At 38.0% G+C, this 18860-nt stretch overlaps 1 protein-coding gene across 1 annotated transcript in view; it reads left to right on the forward strand.

Annotated features, from left to right (window-relative positions):
• The window catches only part of WFDC8 (WAP four-disulfide core domain 8), a 34779-nt gene extending 16316 nt beyond the window's left edge, over positions 1-18463 (forward strand). Inside the window, exons 2-6 of the mRNA XM_063093381.1 lie at positions 11388-11497; positions 14444-14584; positions 15908-16075; positions 17167-17307; positions 18324-18463. Of these exons, the coding sequence (XP_062949451.1) occupies positions 11388-11497; positions 14444-14584; positions 15908-16075; positions 17167-17307; positions 18324-18463 (700 nt within the window). The remainder of the gene's footprint in view (positions 1-11387; positions 11498-14443; positions 14585-15907; positions 16076-17166; positions 17308-18323) is intronic.
• The last annotated feature ends 397 nt before the right edge of the window (positions 18464-18860 follow it).

The following is an 18860-nucleotide window of genomic DNA, read 5'->3' on the forward strand; positions in this document are numbered from 1 at the left end:
TTTCACTTAACATAATTTTCTTCAAGCTCATCTGCATTGCTGCTAATGGCAGAATTTCACTTGTTTTTATGGATGAGTAGTATTCCATTGTGTATATATTTCACATTTTCCTTATCCAGTCATTCATCAATGGACATTTAGGTTGGTTCCATGTCTTGACTACTGTAAATAGAGGTGTGATGAACATGGAAGTGCAGGTGTCCCTTTGACATGATGATTTCCATTCCTTTGGATATATACCCAGTAGGGGGATTGTTGGACTGTATGGTAGTTCTCTCTGTGGTTGTTTGAGAAACCTTCATACTGTTTTCTGTAATGGCTGTACTAATTTACAGTCCCACCAGCAGTATAGAAGAGTTCCCCTTTCTCCGCACCCTTGCTGACATTTGTTATTCTTCGTCTTTTTAATAATGATCAGTCTAACTGGGATGAGATGGTATCTCATTGTGGCTTTGATTTGCACTTCCCTGATGATTAGTGATGTTAAGCGTTTTTTCATGTATCTGTTGGCCATTTGTATGTCTTCCTTTGAAAAATATCTACTCAGCTATTTGCCCATTTTTTAATTGGATTATGTGTTGTTGTTGTTGTTTTTTTACTGTCAAGTTGTTTGAGTTCCTTTTATATTCTGGATATTAATCCCTTGTTGGATGCATAGTTTGCAAATATTTTCTCCCATCTGTAGGTTGTCTTTCTGCTCTGTTGATCATTTCCTTTGCTGTGCAGAAGCTTTTTAGTTTGATACAATCCTATTTGTTTATTCTTTATTTTGTTGCTTGTGCTTTTGGGACCTTATTTTAAAGTCTTTGCCCAGTCCTATATCCTGAAGTGTTTTCCTAATTTTTTTTTTTTTTTTTAGGTAGGATTTTTGTGGTTTTGGGTCTTATACTTAAGACTTTAATCCATTTTGAGTAGATTTTGGTATATGGTGAGAGGTACAGGTCTAGTTTTACTCTTCTGCATATGAATGTCCAGTTTTCCCAACACCATTTATTGAAGAGGCAATCTTTTCCCAGTGTATGTTCTTGTTGTGTCTGTCAAAGACCAGCTGGCTGTAAGTATCTGAGTTGATTTCCCGGTTCTCTATTCTGTTCCACTGGTCTGAGTGTCTGTTTTTATGCCACTACCATGCTGTTTTGGTTACAATAGCTTTGTAGTATAATTTGAAGTCAGGTAGTGTTATGCCTCTGGCTTTATTTATTTATTTGTTCAGGATTGCTTCAGTGAGTCATAGTCTTTTGTTGTTCCATATAAATGTTAGGATTGTTTTTTTCTATTTCTGTGAAGAATGTTATTGGTATTCATCTCTTAAAATATTATGCAATATCACCACTACCCAGCTACTAGAATGACTAAAAGAAAAACATTTACAATACCAAGTGCTAGCAAATATGAAGAGCAAGTGGAATTCTCCTACACTATTAATGAAAATGCAAAATGGTACAGCCACTTTGGAAAACAGCTTGACAGTTGCTTATAAACATACACTTGTCATACAACCCAGCAATCCCTCTCCCTGGTATTTATTTTAGAGAAATGAAAACTTATGTTCGTACAAAAACCTGTATGCAAATGCTTTATTCATAATCACCCCAAACTGGAAACAACCCAAACATCCATCAATTTGTGAATGGATGAACAACCCGTTATACATACATACAATGGACTATGCTCAGCAATAAAAAGGAGCAAAATATATAGAACATGAATGAATCTTAAATTCATTATGTGAACATGTTGTAAACACTAATTTTTTTAAACTGCTACATAACTTTTTAAAAAGTATACAGTGACGATGAAATACCATACAAATTTGATACTCACAATCCTCCATTTAAAAAATATGAAAATCAATCCTTCATCAGTTGGAAATTTTAAAGCATTTCTCCTTTCCTTGAACTCATATTTCCATTCCTCTTACCCCACAGACTTTTAGTGTAAGGGGATATATAATCTTATGCTTAAAAATCTTTTATTCATGCCCTTTTCATAATGCTACATGATAAAAATGTGCATAAATTTATGTTTAATTTTTTAATTTACTGTAACCATAAGACTCTAGGAATAAAATTTTTTCTTGTGGGTTGATTTTTCATTCCACTTGTTATTTAGATGATACAATAATAATTAATATATAAATAAATACATTGTGATTAGTGATAAATGAAATTTAATTGATTAACAAAATTGTTCAGGTAATGCATCGCTTAGTGATATGTAAGTGCATGGAGGCAATAGGAGTTTTGTTTTAGGTATATCACTTGGTTCTCTGAACTTCTAATAAGTTGTCAAAAATACATGATACTCCATAATCAAAAATTATTATTTTTAAAAACTTAAATATTAATCAACAACTCGGTTAAACCCTCTTTAAATTTCTATAAAGGCATAGAATTGGAAACTTGATAACATGCAGAAAGATTTGTTTCTTAGTAGTTAGGACACTAATCACAAATTACAAGTGATTTTCTTAATTTCTGAAAAGTTTACCAAAAAGGCTTTTCCGGCATTTACCAAATGATTAGTAATATATGAATTATACATGTTACTCTTTTACTTAGGCGCTTTACTTAATCAAATATGCTGTGTTGAAAAGTTTGAATACTGTTAACTTTAATAGATGTTTGATAATATAGTTTTTACAAAATGCTTTTATCTTATTGCATACTTTGGATATATTTTTTAAAACTTTGATGCCATAGATTTAACTGAGTGGCAAAGTCAGTCGTCAATCAGTGAAATCACACTCATTTTCTCCCACAAAAGACTGACTTAATTTTCCAATTCAAATAAATGTTTTACTATATGTCCCTGTAGCAACTATCACATTTCTAAGTTCTAATTTTAGGCTAGAGAGCTAAAGGCAGAGAGATGTACTATGAATTTGTTACCTGAATGAAACAAGATACTGACCTCTTAGCATTTCTTTTTTTTCCCTTTTATGAAGAAAATGCATATATTTTATTAATATTGTTAGAACACTACACTTATGCATAGGTTCTCTCTGAAAGGATCACCAAAAAAAAAAAAAAAAGGTGACAGCAGTTGTGATCTGCAAGAGGAAGAATACAGGACTAAGAAACAAATGACAAGGAGAATTTTTATTGAATATAATTTTTAAGTGTTTTACCATATGCAAAAATTCTAATGATTAAAAGTTCTAATCATAATTTTCTTTTTTATATTTTTTAATTGACACATAATAGTTTTACGTATATATGGGGTACAATGTGTTATTTCAATACATGTACACAGTGTGCAATGATCAAATCAAGGTAATTAGCATATCCACCACCTCAAACATTTCTCATTTCTTGTTGCTGGGAATATTCAAAATTCTCTCCTCTAGCTATTTGTTATTTTTTCTCTGCCACCTATTTGATATTGTACAATAAATTGTTAGCTACAGTCAGCCTATAGTGCCATAGACACTAGTACTTATTCCTCCTATATGGCTGTAATTTTGTATCTGTTGACCAACCTTTCCCTATGCCTTCCTTCTTCTACCCTTCCCAGCCTCTAGTAACCACTATTCTACTTAGCCACTTTTTTAAAGAAAATGTAATTTGATTAATATTAGTTTTTACATTCTAGGATGTTGCTGCAGAGCACCTGGGAGGAAGGGGGAGAGGGGAAAGGGGAAGGAAATGGGATGGGGAAAGGAGGAAGGAGGAGGGGCAGGATTGAGTCCTGTGGCACCCCCTTCATTCCCGCAGGAGAGACCGAGAGGCTTCCAGTGGTGGCTTGGTCATTGCTGGGCTGGGTGCAGGTGTCAGAGGATGTGGCAAAAGCCCTCACCCCCCACCATCCCAGCTTGGGAACTTGGGGCTCTTCTTGCTGCAGCTTGGTGTTCATCAATGGGCTGGCTGCACATGTTGGGGGGTGTGGCTGAGGCCCTTGGCCCCCCCACCACCTCGGGTCAGAAGAGCCCAGAGCACTTCCTGTGGCAGCTCCTACTTTCCACTTTTGAGATCATATTTTTTACCTTTCACATGTAAGTGAGAACATGCAGTATTTTTATCTTTGTATCTAGCTTATTTTAATTAATTAATATAATGTCCTCCAGGAACACATATCTAGTCCTGAATGACAGGATTTTATTCCTTTTTATGGGTGAATGGCCACTCCCAACCCCCATCTCCCTACCTTTAGTAGCCAGGTGCCAACTTGAAACCAGAGTCATTGCAGAGTGTCCCTGCTCTGTGGGCCAGTAAACACTGCACTTCTTCAGCCTTGAGGTCCTGCTGTCATCCTTAATATTTCTTACTCATACTTTCTTTGGTTTGCTTCCATGGAAAGCACCCTCAGGAAATGCATTCTCAAATTTTTTCCTTTGATTGGAACTCAGAAGTTTTTACACTTTGGAGACATGTAAGAGATAAGCAAAATTAAAAGACAACGAGAATCCTACACACAGAAACAGAAAAGCATCAAGTCACCTATAAGGAAGTTCTCTTCAGACTAACACCAGATTTCTCAGTAGAAACCCTATGGGTCAGAAGAGAATGAGATAATATATTCAAAGTACTAAAAAAAAAAACTGGTCATCAAGAATATTACACCCAGCAAAGCTATCCTTCAGAAATGAAGGAGAAATAGTGTATTTCCCAGAAAAACAAAAACTGTGGTAGTTCACCACCACATAACCAGCCCTACAAGAAATCCTCAAGGGAGTCATGCATCTGTAATACAATAAAAACCAACAATCACTACCATGAATACATGAGAAAGAACAAAACCCTCTGGAAGAACAAAAATGCAAATGAGAAGAAGGAGAAACTATATTTTACCACCTCAAAAAACCAATGAACAATGAAGATAAACAATTAAAGGGAAATAAAGGAATGAAACATATTTAAAACAACCAATTGAAAATCAATAAAATACCAGGAGTAAGACAATACCTTTCTAAAAATAAACCTTAAATGCGAATGGATTAAACTCCCCACTCAAAAGTCACAGACTGACTAATTGGATTTAAAATCTGGGCCAAACAATATGCTGTCTTCAGAAGACTCACTTCACCTGTAAGAAACACACAGACTAATAGAGAAAGGAAGGAAAAAGATATAACACATGAATGGAAACCAAAAATGAACAGATGTAGGTATTCTTATATATGAAAAATAGACTTTAAACCAAAAATGACAAAAAGAGACTAAGGAGGCTACTGTACAATGATAAAAAGATCTATTTAGTAAGAAAACATAACAATTATAAATATATATGCATTCAACACTAGAGCATCCAGATATATAAAACAAATACTATTAGGCCTAAAGAAAGAGACAGATCCCCCCCCCCCATACAATAATAGCAGGGGACATGAAAACCCCTCTCCAGCACTGGACAAATTATCTAGACAACAAATCCACAGAGAAACACAGATTTAAACTATAGAGCAGTTGGATTTGACACACATCTATAGAACACTTCATCCAAAAACTAGAGAATATTCATTCTTCTTTTCAGCACATGGAATGTTCTCCAGGATAGACCACAACCACATGTTAGATTACAAATGAAGTCTCAACAAATTTTAAAAATTGAAATCATTTCAAGTATTTTTTCAGAACACAATGGATTAAAACTAGAAATCAATAACAAGTAAAACTCTGGAAACTATATAAATACATGGAAATTAAACAACATGCTCTTGAATGACCATTGGGTCAAAGAAGAAATTAAACAGGAAGTCAAAAATTTTCTTAAAACCATTGAAAATAAGCACATTATACCAAAACTGGTGGGATAGTGCAAAATACTATGAGGGGAGTTTATTGCAATAAATGCTTACATCAAAAGAATAGAAAGATTTCAGATATACAACCTAATGTTACAACTGAAAGAACTAGAAAAACAAAAGCCATCTAACCCCAAAATTGCTAGATGGAAAGAAATAACTAAGATCAGATCAGAACTAAATGAAATAGAGACAAAAATAATAATACAAAAGATCAATGAAAAAAGTTGGTTTCCTGAGAAGTTAAAAGAAATAGATAAAGCATTAGCTAGACTTACAAAACAGAAAAGAGAAGAACCAACAAACAAAAATCAGAAATGAAAAAGGAGACATTACAACCAATACCACAGAAATACAAAGAATCATTAGAGACTATTATAAACTACTTATGCCAACAAATTTGAAAACCTGGATGAAATGTGTAAATTTCTGGACACATGCATACCACCAAGACTGAACCAAGAAGAAATAGGAAACCAGAACAGACTGATAATAAGCAGTGAGATTGAATCATTAAGCCGCAGTCTCCCAACAAAGGAAAGTGCAGGAATGGATGTCTTTACTGCTGAATTCTCCCAAACCTTTAAAGAGGAATTGATACCAATTCTCTTCAAACTATGCCAAAAAATTGAAAGAGGCCATTCTCCTAAACTCATTTTATGAGGCCAGCATCATCCTGATGCCAAAATCAGACAAAGATACAACAAAAAAGAAAACTATAGACCAATATTCTTGAACACAGATGCAAAAAATCCTCAACAAAACAGTAGCAAATACAAATATTAGCAGCACATCACAAAGATTGTACATCATGTTCAAGTGGGATTCCTCCCAGGGATGCAAGGATGGTTCAACACATGCAAGTCAATAAATGTAGTGTGGCACATCAACAAAGTCAAGGACAAAAACCATGTGATTATCTCAATAGGAGCAGAAAAAGCTTTTGAGAAAATTTAACATACCTTCATGATAAAGACTCTCAACAAATTAGGTATAGAAGGAAAATACCTCAACACAGTAAAAGCTGAATAAATAAACCCACCGTCACTATCATCCTGAATAGGGAAAAGCTGAAAGCCTTTTTCTTTAATAGGAACAAGATGAGGATGCCCACTCTGAACACTCCTATTTAACATAGTATTTAACATAGTGCTAGTGCCAGAAGTATTAGCCAGAGCAATAAGGCAAGAGAAGACAATAAAGGGCATCCAAATTAGGAAAAACAAAGCCCAATTGTCTCTGTTTCTAGATGACATTATCCTATATATAGAAAAACTGAAAGACTCTACCAAAAAACTCTTAGACCTGATGAACAAACTCAATAAAGTTACAGGATACAAAATCAATACATAAAAATCAATAGCATGTTTATACTCCAATAACAAACTAGCAGAAAAAGAAATCAAGAAAGCAAACATGTTTATAATAGTCAGCAAAAAAATAAAATACTTAGGAATCAATTTAACCATGGAGGTGAAAGATCTCTACAACAAGAACTGCAAATCACTACTGAAAGAAATTAAAGAGGACAAAAAAGATGAAAAGACATTCTGTGTTCATGGATTGAAGGAATTAACATTGTGAAAATGTTATACTACCCAAAGCAATCTACAGATTCAATCTGATCTCCATCAAAATATCGATGACATTTTCACAGAAATAGAAAAAACAATCCTAACATTCATATGGAGCAATGAAAGACCCCAAATAGCCAAAGCAATCCTGAACAAAGAAAAAAAAGTAAAGCCAGAGGCATTACACTATCAGACTTCAAGTTATACTACAAAGCTATAATAACCAAAACAGCACAGTACTGGCATAAAAACAGATACGTGGACCAATGGAACAGAATAGAGAACCCAGAAATCAATCCACATACTTACAGCCAAGTTATCTTCAATAAAAATACCAAGAACATACATTGGAAAAAAAGACAGCCTCTTCCAGAAATGGTGCTGGGAAGACTGGACATCTATGTGCTGAATAATGAAACTAGACCCTCGCCATATACCAAAATCAACTCAAAATGCATTAAAAACTAAATATAAGACCTAACACTATAAAACTCCTAGAAGAAAACAGAGGGGAAACACTGTGGAATGTAGGATTTGGCAAAGACTTTATGAATAAGGTCTTAAAAACACAGGCAACAAAAGAAAAAATAAATGGGATTATATCAAAAAGCTTTTGCACAAGGAAACAATCAACAGAGTGGAAAAGCAACCTACAGATGGGAGAAAATATTTGCAAACTATGTATCCGACAAGGGATTAATATCCAGAATATAAAAGGAATTCAAACAACTTGACAGTAAAAAAACAAATAATCCAATTAAAAAATGGGCAAAGTAGCTGAATCGACATTTTTCAAAGCAAGACATACAAATAGCTAACAGATACACGAAACAATGCTCAACATTACTAATCATCAGGGAAATGCAAATCAAAACCACACTGAGATATTGTACCATCTTAGTTAGACTAGCTATTGTCAAAAAGACAGAGAATAACAAATGCTGATGAGGATGCGGAAAAAGTTAGTGCAGCCATTATGGTAAACAGTATGGAGGTTTCTCAGACAACTACAGATAGAACTGCTATACAATCCAGCAATCCCAGTTCTCGGTATATACCCAAAGGAATGGAAATCATCATATCAAAGAAATACCCACACTGCCATGTTTATCGCAGCTGTATTTACAATAGCCAAGATTTGGAACCAACCTAAATGTCCGTTGACAGATGACTGGATATGGAAAATGAGGTGTATTTATACAATGGTATCTATTCAGCCATAAAAAAAGAATGAAATTCTGCCATTAGCAGCAACATGGATGAGCTTGGAGAAAATTATGTTAAGTGAAATAAGTTAAGCACAGAAAGTGAAATACCCCATATTCTCACGCATAAGTATGAGCTAAAAAATAAACAAATGAATAAGAAAGAGAGATACAACAATTACAATAATACAGTGAACTTTTAAAAGGAGAGAACAGAACTCTGGTCACTAGAGGTGGAAAACAAAGAGTGGGAGGGGGGTTAGTGAGAAATTGGTGAAGGGTCACAAAGAATGATTACATTTTGCAATGATGAAAATACTAATTATCCTGATTTGATCATCACATAAGTATACTTGATATTCAGCCCTGTCCCCAACAAATATGTATAATTGATTACATTTCAATAATAGAAAAAGTAGTTTTTGTTTTTATTTTTGTTTAAAGAAGGACTTTATGGAAGAGAGATTGCAAAGGAGACCTTCACGCTGCAGGCTCACTCTGCGGCAGATTAACGTCAGGAAAAAGTAAATGAGGCATGTAAGAATCAGGATATAATGTCCTTAAATTCCTCCGTGCCTTTGTAACTCCTGGAAAATCTTTCTATGTCCTGGGAGGTATGGGTACCCCAGCATGAACAGGACTTATCTAGTCAAATACATTTATTTCTCAAATAGGTATACTGAGTTGAAAGTAGCCCAAGCTGACATAGTGAGTTGACGGTGGAACCTGGACTTAATCAAAGTCTCTTTTATTTCCGGTTTATTATTACTACAGTATCTTTGTGCCTATGCGTTCCATGTCTGCCCTAGTTCTTCAGGACCCCCACTGTGAAACCTCCCCAATTATTTTTGTTTGTTCCTCAAAAGACTCATGTTTTATAGGCTCTTGCCCAAACAAAGCCCCCTCTGGGGCTTTCTACTAACTAGCTACAAGCTAATATGAATTCATTCTGTGTTAAAGTTGCCAGATTTAGCAAATGAAAATACAGGATGACCAGTTAAATTTGAATGTCAGATAAACAACAAATAATTTTTTAGTATAACTTTGTTCCTTATGTTGCATGGGATATACTTATACTAAAAATAACTGGACATCCTCTATTGTATTTGGCAATCCTATTAATCTGTGTTCCTCCCCATCCCAGGAGATCTGCTTTCTACTAACTGACAGGCTAATATGATCAAATAATTCTCAAGACTGGGTTAATATATGTCACTAAGTTAAAGGGTGAAATTTCAACCAAAAGGGTGACTTGATCAGAAGAATTTAAGGTACCATAGGGCCTTTGCTAATCTTTTAGGGGAACCAAAGTAATTATATACATTCTCTGACCAGAGAACTTAAAAGCTTAAAAAGGTAATATGTACCATTTTTTGGCATTCACTATGTTATTGTTATTTGCTTATTCACTGAAATATATTAAGCACTAACTATATGACAGTTCTCATGCTATACAGAAACAGTTCAATTAATTCTGATGTCCATGAAGTAGTGTTATTATTATTTCCTTTATGAAAAACTAGGTCTCACTGAAGTTAAGTGACTGAGCCAAGACCACACAGCTGGTAAATGGTGGATCCAGGATGTGAAGTCAGGTCTAACTTCAAATGCTAAGTTTTCTACCACCCCATAACACTTCATCAGATCTTCACACTAGCTCATCTTAATCCCTACAGTGACAACAAAGCTGCCAGGTTGGTTGCATTATTCCCATTTACCAGATGAAGAAACTGAGGATCCAAGATGGACTGTAGTTGTAAGTGACCAAACCAGAACCAAAATCAAGATCACCGTGTTTGAGTTCATAATTCCCATTACTGAACAGTCCAGGCACTGTTACAAAATTTGGGGAGGATACAGGATTAGAATTCTGAAAAAAAAAGGGGGAAGGGATATAAATTGCCACAAGTATTTACTCTTAGGGAGCCATACTCAGGAGCTCTGGTTAAGACTCTACTCCAAGATAATCTTCATAGTTACCCAGTGTCTGAAGTTCCACCAATAAAGATGCATACTTGGCTTAAAGATATTCTCTCTCTCCATTTCTTACTCCCCTTTCTTCCTCCTCTCTCTCTCTCTCTCTCTCTCTCTCTCTCTGTTTTTGAAATGCATTTACTCCAAGAGTTACTATAGTAAGACATACATACAAGGGCACTTCAAAATCTTACGTAAAGATTCATGTTATCTTTTAATTCTATTTTTCCACAAACTTTTTGAAATACCCTAGTAAGGGTCAGGAAAAGACATGTGAAAAATGGGGACTTGTGTAAATGGGGGAAGATCATTTGCTCATCTGGCTGTCCAGAAGTATCATAAGATTCTAGGCTTGGATAGCACTAGAAGGAATAAGAGGAATCACTTTGTTAACCCAAAGTCATCTGGGATCATTTTTGCTTCTGGAGCACCAAGGCCCTACAATAGGGTCTACCCAGGCCCTCTGGAAAATATCATAGCTTCCATTTCTGTAATCAGTGGAATGAAGAAAAACTGCTCACTATTGTCTGGGGTTGCCCCAGGAGTGACTGTGGACAAACCAGCCTTCGGACTGTGCCAAATTAATTGCTGTGATCATTCAGGTGTGGCCTCTTACCTAGGAGCAAGACAATGGTCAGTGTCTGGGTAGGACAGGGTACAGCATCATAGCAGAGTATACGGCAATTGGGGGAGATCCAGGAACTGAATGTACTAAACCTACCCTAATTCCCCATCTGACCTCAAATGAATCCCTTTCTCAGACTGGGTCTCAGTTTCCCCACCTGTGAACTAAGGGAATCTGTGGGTCATCTCTAAGTGTCCTCTGCATACATTTTGTGTCTCTCTCTGGGTTGTGCCTAACTCCTGCCCCTCTTCTTTTCATTCCTGCAGGAACCTTCCTCTCCACAGCTCTGCCTTTTCCTGGAGTAATGTAGCTTTCCTGTTGCTGCTCTCCCTGTCTTTGGATCAGACTTCTGCATCGCTGGCCAACAAAATCAAAGGTGGGTTTAGAAAAGCTACAGCCACTCTTCCTTAGGAGGCATTCTTGGGGACTGAGGGTCAGACATGAGGCAAAAACTAATGTCAGATGAGGATTTAGGGTCACAGAGAGCCACCCTTGCTGACCACCCTGGGCCCTCTAAATCCTTCCCTCACCTGTTCCCCCTGAATTATTTCCCTAACTTTTCCCGATATGTGTCTTTTTCATGTTTAACTTTTTAAAATTAAGGAGTCACTAGGTGTGAGCCTGAGAAGAGAGGACCAACGAGGAAGCTATTGCAATAGTTGAGGAGGGAGATGAAATGAGGTCAGGTGTTGATCTGAGGAAGCGGCAGCAAAGAGGTAGAGGAGTTGGGGTTTAGAGAGAGATTTGGGAGATAGAAATGACCGAGGTCCATGACTGATAGGCTGCTGGGATGGCAAAGAGGGAGGAATGACTCTCTGGATTCTAATAACAGACTGGAACTGTTGATGCCAAATATCAAAATGGGGAACAGAGAGTAAGGAGGTGCTGCTTAGGCATGGGGAGACACTATTTCTGATTTAAACATGTTGGAACAGAGGTGCTTATGAGACAGCCAAATGGTGTTTTCCCCAGGCAGCTGGAAATAAGGGTCTTTAGTTTGAAATAAAGGATGGGTCTGGAGGGAGACATGGGAATCACAGTTGGGATTGTGGGAATAGATGTGATCACCCAGGGAGTATGTGTCAAGTAATGTCAGGAGACAGATGAGACCAGAACTTTGGGGATCATCCCTGCTAAATGCAGAGGCACCCCTGGGGTGCATGGATCAGGGAGGAGACTATACACACAAGGTAAGTGACTGAGAAGCGCTAACCAGGGAGAGAAGAGGTTCTAAGTGAGAGTTCAAACTGACAATGGGGAAAGGAGCTATAATGACTGAAACGCAACCAAAGGCTTAAATGGCTCCTGGAAGCAGGAAGGAGGCTGGAGCTGATACTGGTGAGAGGGGAGGTTTATGTTCATATACCCAAAGTTTCCCTTTCTATGCTTCTTTACCCCTTTGGAGGTGCTCCTATTTGACTTACTTGACTCTCCCTGAACTCAAACCTAAAACAATGGTTTCCAGGTAGTAGCCTGCATCCTGGTGTCCAACTGCCTGCTTCAGGATCAGCCAGGTTCTTTTTAAAAAGTGACACCCCTAGGCCTCACTTTTTAGGGATTCTGATTCAATCCAGAGTTTAAGATGTGCAGATGATTTTGATGTACACTCCAGATTAGGAACCATATGCTCCTCTTAGTGTCAGGCCATCCTTGGCTGTTGCATTAAAGGTGGAATGAAGGGTAAGAAAGATAGTGGGAAAGGACTAAAAGTTTCAGTGGCAAGTCCTCAGGGAAGACATGGAGCTTCTGAATTGAGTCCCGGATTGTGAGTCCCAGATCTGCCCCTAGGTCACTGTATTATCCTATCTGACTTCATTTTTTAAAAACCTATGAAACCGGAGATTGGTGCTAATGATAAATATGGCCCTTCCAATTCTAAGTTCTGTAATTCCAAGACTTAATAGTATTCAAAAAGATCGTGTCTCTTTGATCAGATGTCACTGGAGAGATGCTCAGTTTACAGCCATGGAGCCATATTCAACACTATTAACTATCCTTTGCTACATAACAAATTATCTGTAGGTCAGAAGTCTGGCATGGTGCAATCTGGATTCTATGCTCAGGTTCACACCAGGCTGAGATCAAAGTGTCAGCCGGGGTTGCACTTCTCATTTGGGATTCAGGGTCCTCTTCCTAGCTCACTGGTTATTAGCAACATAATTTCCTTGCAGTTGTAGGACTGAGGCTCCCATTTTCTTATTGGCTGTCAGCCTCTCAAGGCCACCCTCATTCCTTGGCACTTGGCCTTGACCTTCTTCAAAACTACCAAGCATGTTGACTCCTTCTCATAGTTTGAATCTCTCTGACTTCTTTTTCTTTACCAACCAGAAGAAAACTCTGCTTTTAAATGACCCAACTGATTGGGATAATCACATATAATTACCCACTTAGATAATCTCTGTATCTTAAGGTCAGCTGACTTGTGACTTTAATTATATCTGCAAAATCCCTTCACAGCAGTGCTTTGATTAGCATTTGATTCAATAACTGGAGGACGGGAATCTTGGGGGGGTGCAACTTTAGAATTCCACCTGCTTCAAGCACTGAAGTCAGGAAGCCATGCTTTGCTCTAAAAAGGAAAGGAAGCAACCCCATATCTACTGAGCTCTTGCCGTGTGCCAAGCACTGTGATAAGTGCATTATGGACATCATCCCACTTAATTCTTATAAGCAGCCTGTAAGGTTGGGGTGGTCACTTTCGTTTTACAGGTGGAAAACTTATGACTCAGACAAAGCAGATACTATCCCAAGATTGTTTAGCTAGTTAGTGTTGGAGCCAGGCTCCCAAGCCAGGTCTGTTTGACTTTAGTGCTCCTTCCACTCCGCCATTTCTTCTCCCTTTAGAGGTAACTTAGAAGTTGTACAGTTAAACTCAGATTAGTCTTGAGTTCACCAGGAGTCAAGGGCCATAGTCAGACCTCCTGATGCCTATTTCCATGATGTTTCCACCACTCTTTACTAATTTCCCCTATCAACTAAGATACCGGAGGCTGAAGAATTAAGCAGTAAAAGTATTAGATTTAAAGAAGAGAATGGAGCTCCTGAATTTAAGGCAAGGGTCTTGGTCTCTACCTATCCCTCTGCCCTGGAATCTAAGATGCTTCTCTTTCAGTTCTTCCTGGTCAAAAATTCCTGATTCAGGTTCATCTAAATGGGCTAAGAGTGGTGAGAGACAGACCTGGCCCCTAAATATAAGCACAACAAGAGCTGAGAATTGAAGGTAGAAGATAGAGCTGAAGGAATTTCACTGCTCACGTTTTCCATGGGAGAAGAAGAGCTAAAACTTCCAAGAGGTGTGAGTATGAACATTTCTTTCTTGCAGAGAAACCAGGAGTGTGCCCCAAAGAGAGGCTCACCTGTGAAATTAAAGTTACAGAGTGGTGCAAAGTGGATTTGGACTGCCGTGACCACCTGAAGTGCTGCTCTTTTGCCTGCGGAAAGAAGTGCATGGATCCATACCAAGGTAGTGGCATTTAGGTCGAGGGCAGAGGTGCCTGTTGAGGTTTCCCACTTCTTGCTCTGTGCAGAACTGGCTGAAAGATTCCTTTGGACAGCAGGACAAAGAGGCCAGGTTACATGTTTTTCTCATTCTCTAATTCAACTCCCAACCCTCAAGTACAAACCATGAGTCTAAGTGGGGTGGACATCAACTAGATAATATTGACAGCAGTCTTCTTTGGTCCAACATTGAATCATTCACAAATAACTAATAATTGTCATATGCTCACAGTGTCAAGAAACCGTTGTTGGCACTGTGGCAAAATCAAGCCTCATGCAAGCAGATGCTGGCCTTGTCTTTGGACTCTTCAGCCTTCAAAGATGTTTTCTGATAAATCAAACTTCTTAGCCTCTAATCTGCATGCGGAACTGTGCATTTTATAAAGATTCATTCATTCATTCAATGAATATCTGTTGTTAATGCCCTTTGGCCAGGAACCTGTAGTTGAACAAGCTGGGTTTTTACTCATTGCAGTGAGGGAGAATGTTCACCATAGACAACCATGAGGCATCTCAGTAAGAAGCTGTTAGAAAGAATCTATAATAGGATTTGGGCTTTGACTGCATAATTTGGGGCAGTGTCTAAAAAAGTGAGCTTTGCTCTAGATTGGGTTCTGTTAGAAAGTAGGGTCAATTCTGTGACTGCGTATCTCAGTGAGTCTTATCTATAGGGAAGGCAGACTGCAGTGACGACAAAGCTGTGATTGGTACAGACACATAAGTCATTCACATTGTCTAGAGGGAGGTGTTTTGTATTTTGTGGGTTTCACAGGGATCTCATTTTTTCTCACTTTATCATGATCTCAGAATGACCTTCTTGATGTGGATGTCCAGGGAGATTTTTTTTTATGTCCAGCAGGGGAACAACATGGCTTAAGTGTAAGTGTCAGATCAGTTTTCAAACATCAGGGGCTGTTTTTTTTTTTTCTTCTTTGGTATTTCATTCCTTCTATGTACCAGGCACTTTATTAGACACTTTGGATATAGTTGCTGAATGAGTCTTGCCCTCCCAAAGCTTACAGCCATGGAAAAGAAAGGTAAGCTCCAAAGTTTTCTCATATGCTCTTCATAATATACTTTGCAAGGGAGAAGTAATGCTCAGAGGTATTATACAACATAGAATATTAGTAGTAGAGCTAGGACTAGGACTTTTTTTTTTTTTTGACCATGTCTCTTTTTATGATTTAAATGATAACACTGTGAACTATAACAAAGGCTGAAGACCTGACCCTCCTTTTTTTTTAATCTCTACTCTTTGTGTTCTTCTCTATTAATTTCCTGCCCTCAGAACCCTGTATGCTACCCTTAGACACAGGAGGCTGTGAAACTATTGTGCAACACTGGTATTTTGACATTGAAAATCATCACTGCAGACCCTTTTTGTATAAGGGCTGCTATGGGAATGCCAACAACTTCCTCAGCAGGGATGACTGCAACAAGGCCTGCCTGTTAGTTGGTGAGACCCATATCCCTGACTGTCTGAGGACCTAGTTTAACTAGAAATAGCATGCTACTGCAGTTATAGGCTCAGGCTTTGAGGTTAAACTTACTTGGCTCAAGAATTTCCTCTGTCATTCATGGGCTGGGAGGCTTGGGGCCAATCCCCTGCCTTTGTGAGTTTTAGTTTTCTTGTCTATGAAATGGGGATAATAATAGTATTTACCTAAGGGAATCATTATGCCCAAAAATGATCTAGTACACATAACATGTTAAATTTTTGCTGGTGGGACCTGAGAGCCAAGTCCTACAAGTTGTATCTCCAGCCTGAACCTGACACCCAAACTCTAGTTGTCTACTCTGCACTGCCACCTGGATCTCACAAACACCTCACACTTAACCTGTCTAAAACTGAATCCCTTTATCTTCACTACCACACCCCAAACCTGTCCTGCCCACAGTTCTTCCCATCTTGGTCGGAAAAACTTCTGAATCACTCTTTCTCAATTAACATCCGTTAAGTTAGGAAATAATTTTAGTTATACCTTGAAAATAGATCCAGAATCTGACCACTTCTTATCACCTCCCAAGCTGGCACCCTAATCTTAGTGCCATCTTCTCACCCAGATGACTACAACAGCATCCTAAAAGGTCTCCCTGCTCCTATCCTTGCCTTCTTAGTCTATTCTCAGCACAATAGCCACAACAATTCTTTCAAAACGTGAGTCAGATCATGTCACTCTTCTACTGAGACCACTGCAATGGTTCCCCATTTCAGTCAAAGTAAAACCAAATCCCCTAAAATGGCTTACATGGATTTGTGTAGACTTCACATAATAACCTCCATCTTATAAAGAAGGAAACTGAAGTCACTCATTAAGTGACAGGACTGGGACTTTACCTTGGGGCATCAGGCCCAGCACTCATTTTACCATATCCTGTGATATGATGAGACGTTTCATTCCTCCACAGGCTACTGGAGATGGACAGGGTCAGGTGAATCAGTTTGCAAAAACAGATACTAGCTTTGAAGAGAAAGAAGGAAAAGCTGTTTGAAGGGTGATGAGATGGGATGGAGTTTAAAAACGCTAACATCTGTTCTTGTTTTAGTCAAGGAAGGAGAGTGCCCAGGCTTCCCTTTCAAGGACCGTATGGAGTGTCCAGATTCATGTAAGAGTGACATTGATTGCTCTGAGAAAGAAAAGTGTTGTGAATCCAGGTGTGGCTTTGTTTGTGCTGACGCCTGGACGGGTGAGGACTGGGGGTATATCTCCCAAACTACTGGGCATATGACTGCTATGTCACGGAATGCGGGGTGTGTTGAACCTCAGATGCCCCTTGGGTTGACCTTGAGGACCCTTGAGGATCTTTCATCTTTCAATGCCCAATCAGTGTTCTCTTGTTGACCTCCAGACCTCTGAAGACTATTGTGCTCTTCCTCAAAGTCAATCAGTGCAGGGTATCAATCTCCATTCTTCCCCAAGGAAACTTATTTTTTCTGAGTGTCATTCTTCAATGACCTGCAAGGTGAAAATATCCACTGATTTATTTTTTTTTAATATATGTGTGTGTAAATATGTATGTGTGTATATATATATACACATATACATACATATGTATATGTACACGCATACATGTATACACATACATATATATATCCTTTAGGTGTGTTCCTGATAAGCCCTAATTTCTGCACAGAACTTCAGAGCATGTGCATCAGATTCATATCCTGTAAGGTGGGCTGGGGAAAGACGGGTAGCAAATGCTGTTGGGGTAGAAGCCAGCTCTCCAGCTGCTAAGGCTGGTGCTCATTTCCCCATGAAGTCCCAGGGATTATCATTGTTTTAGGGTACAGCATAGTATGGTGACAAGAGTCAAGGCTTTCTAACCAAATTCAAATTTTCTACTGGCTTTTTGCATGGCCTCGGGCAACTCTCTTCCCCCTGTATGGTTCTCAATTCCTACAATTTATAAAACAAGGAAGTTCTGGGTGCTCTCTAATAGTCCTTCCACCTCTGGTAGTCTAGGATTATATAACTCGAATCCATTAATTCTGTAGGGGCAGGCAGGAGATAAGTTAGAGATGGCAAGAATTTTTTGATGCTCCTTAAGTTATTAGTCAAAGAAAGTTGATAATCTGCCTCCTCCACTCTATTATTACTGTAATTAATATAAAACCCTGTTTGAATTCCCAAGATTTCCCCTAATTTGTCTCAAATTATGACCAAGTATTTCAAGGTCAAGTGTCCTATTTTTACCCCATAAAGTCAAAACAGGTTTCTGCCCACACAAGCCTTTGGTATGTGCCAAGATTGAGAAACCCAAGTGCCAGCGGGATAGCGACTGCCCATTGGCAGAGAAGTGTTGCTCACGTTGCGGAATGAAGTGCTTGGAACCCAAAAAATGAATAGTAAGTAGAAAATGTTATCATCAAAATGATTAATTATGCGTAGTATGATCAAAAGCTGTGAGTTTTGTCTTGTATACAACTATCTTGACAAATTATCTTATTAAGAATAACATTTAATGAAGTTACTTTGATTTTAGATATAATCATATCATCTAAACTGATGATAAATTTTTCTCTGCTTTTTTCCAGCTTCATGACTTTGTTCTCTTGTCTTCTTATACTATGTAGAATCTCTGAAAGAATGTTGAAAATAAAGGCAATGGCATCTATCCCTGTCTAGTTTCTTATTTTATTTTTATTCATTAACTTATTTAAGATATCTTAACATTTATTCGTACATATTTGTGGGGTACAGTGTATTGTTTCAATACATGCATATATTGCACAATGATTC

This window comes from Cynocephalus volans, chromosome 1 (assembly GCF_027409185.1).
Source record: "Cynocephalus volans isolate mCynVol1 chromosome 1, mCynVol1.pri, whole genome shotgun sequence".
NCBI classification, from domain to species: domain Eukaryota; kingdom Metazoa; phylum Chordata; class Mammalia; order Dermoptera; family Cynocephalidae; genus Cynocephalus; species Cynocephalus volans.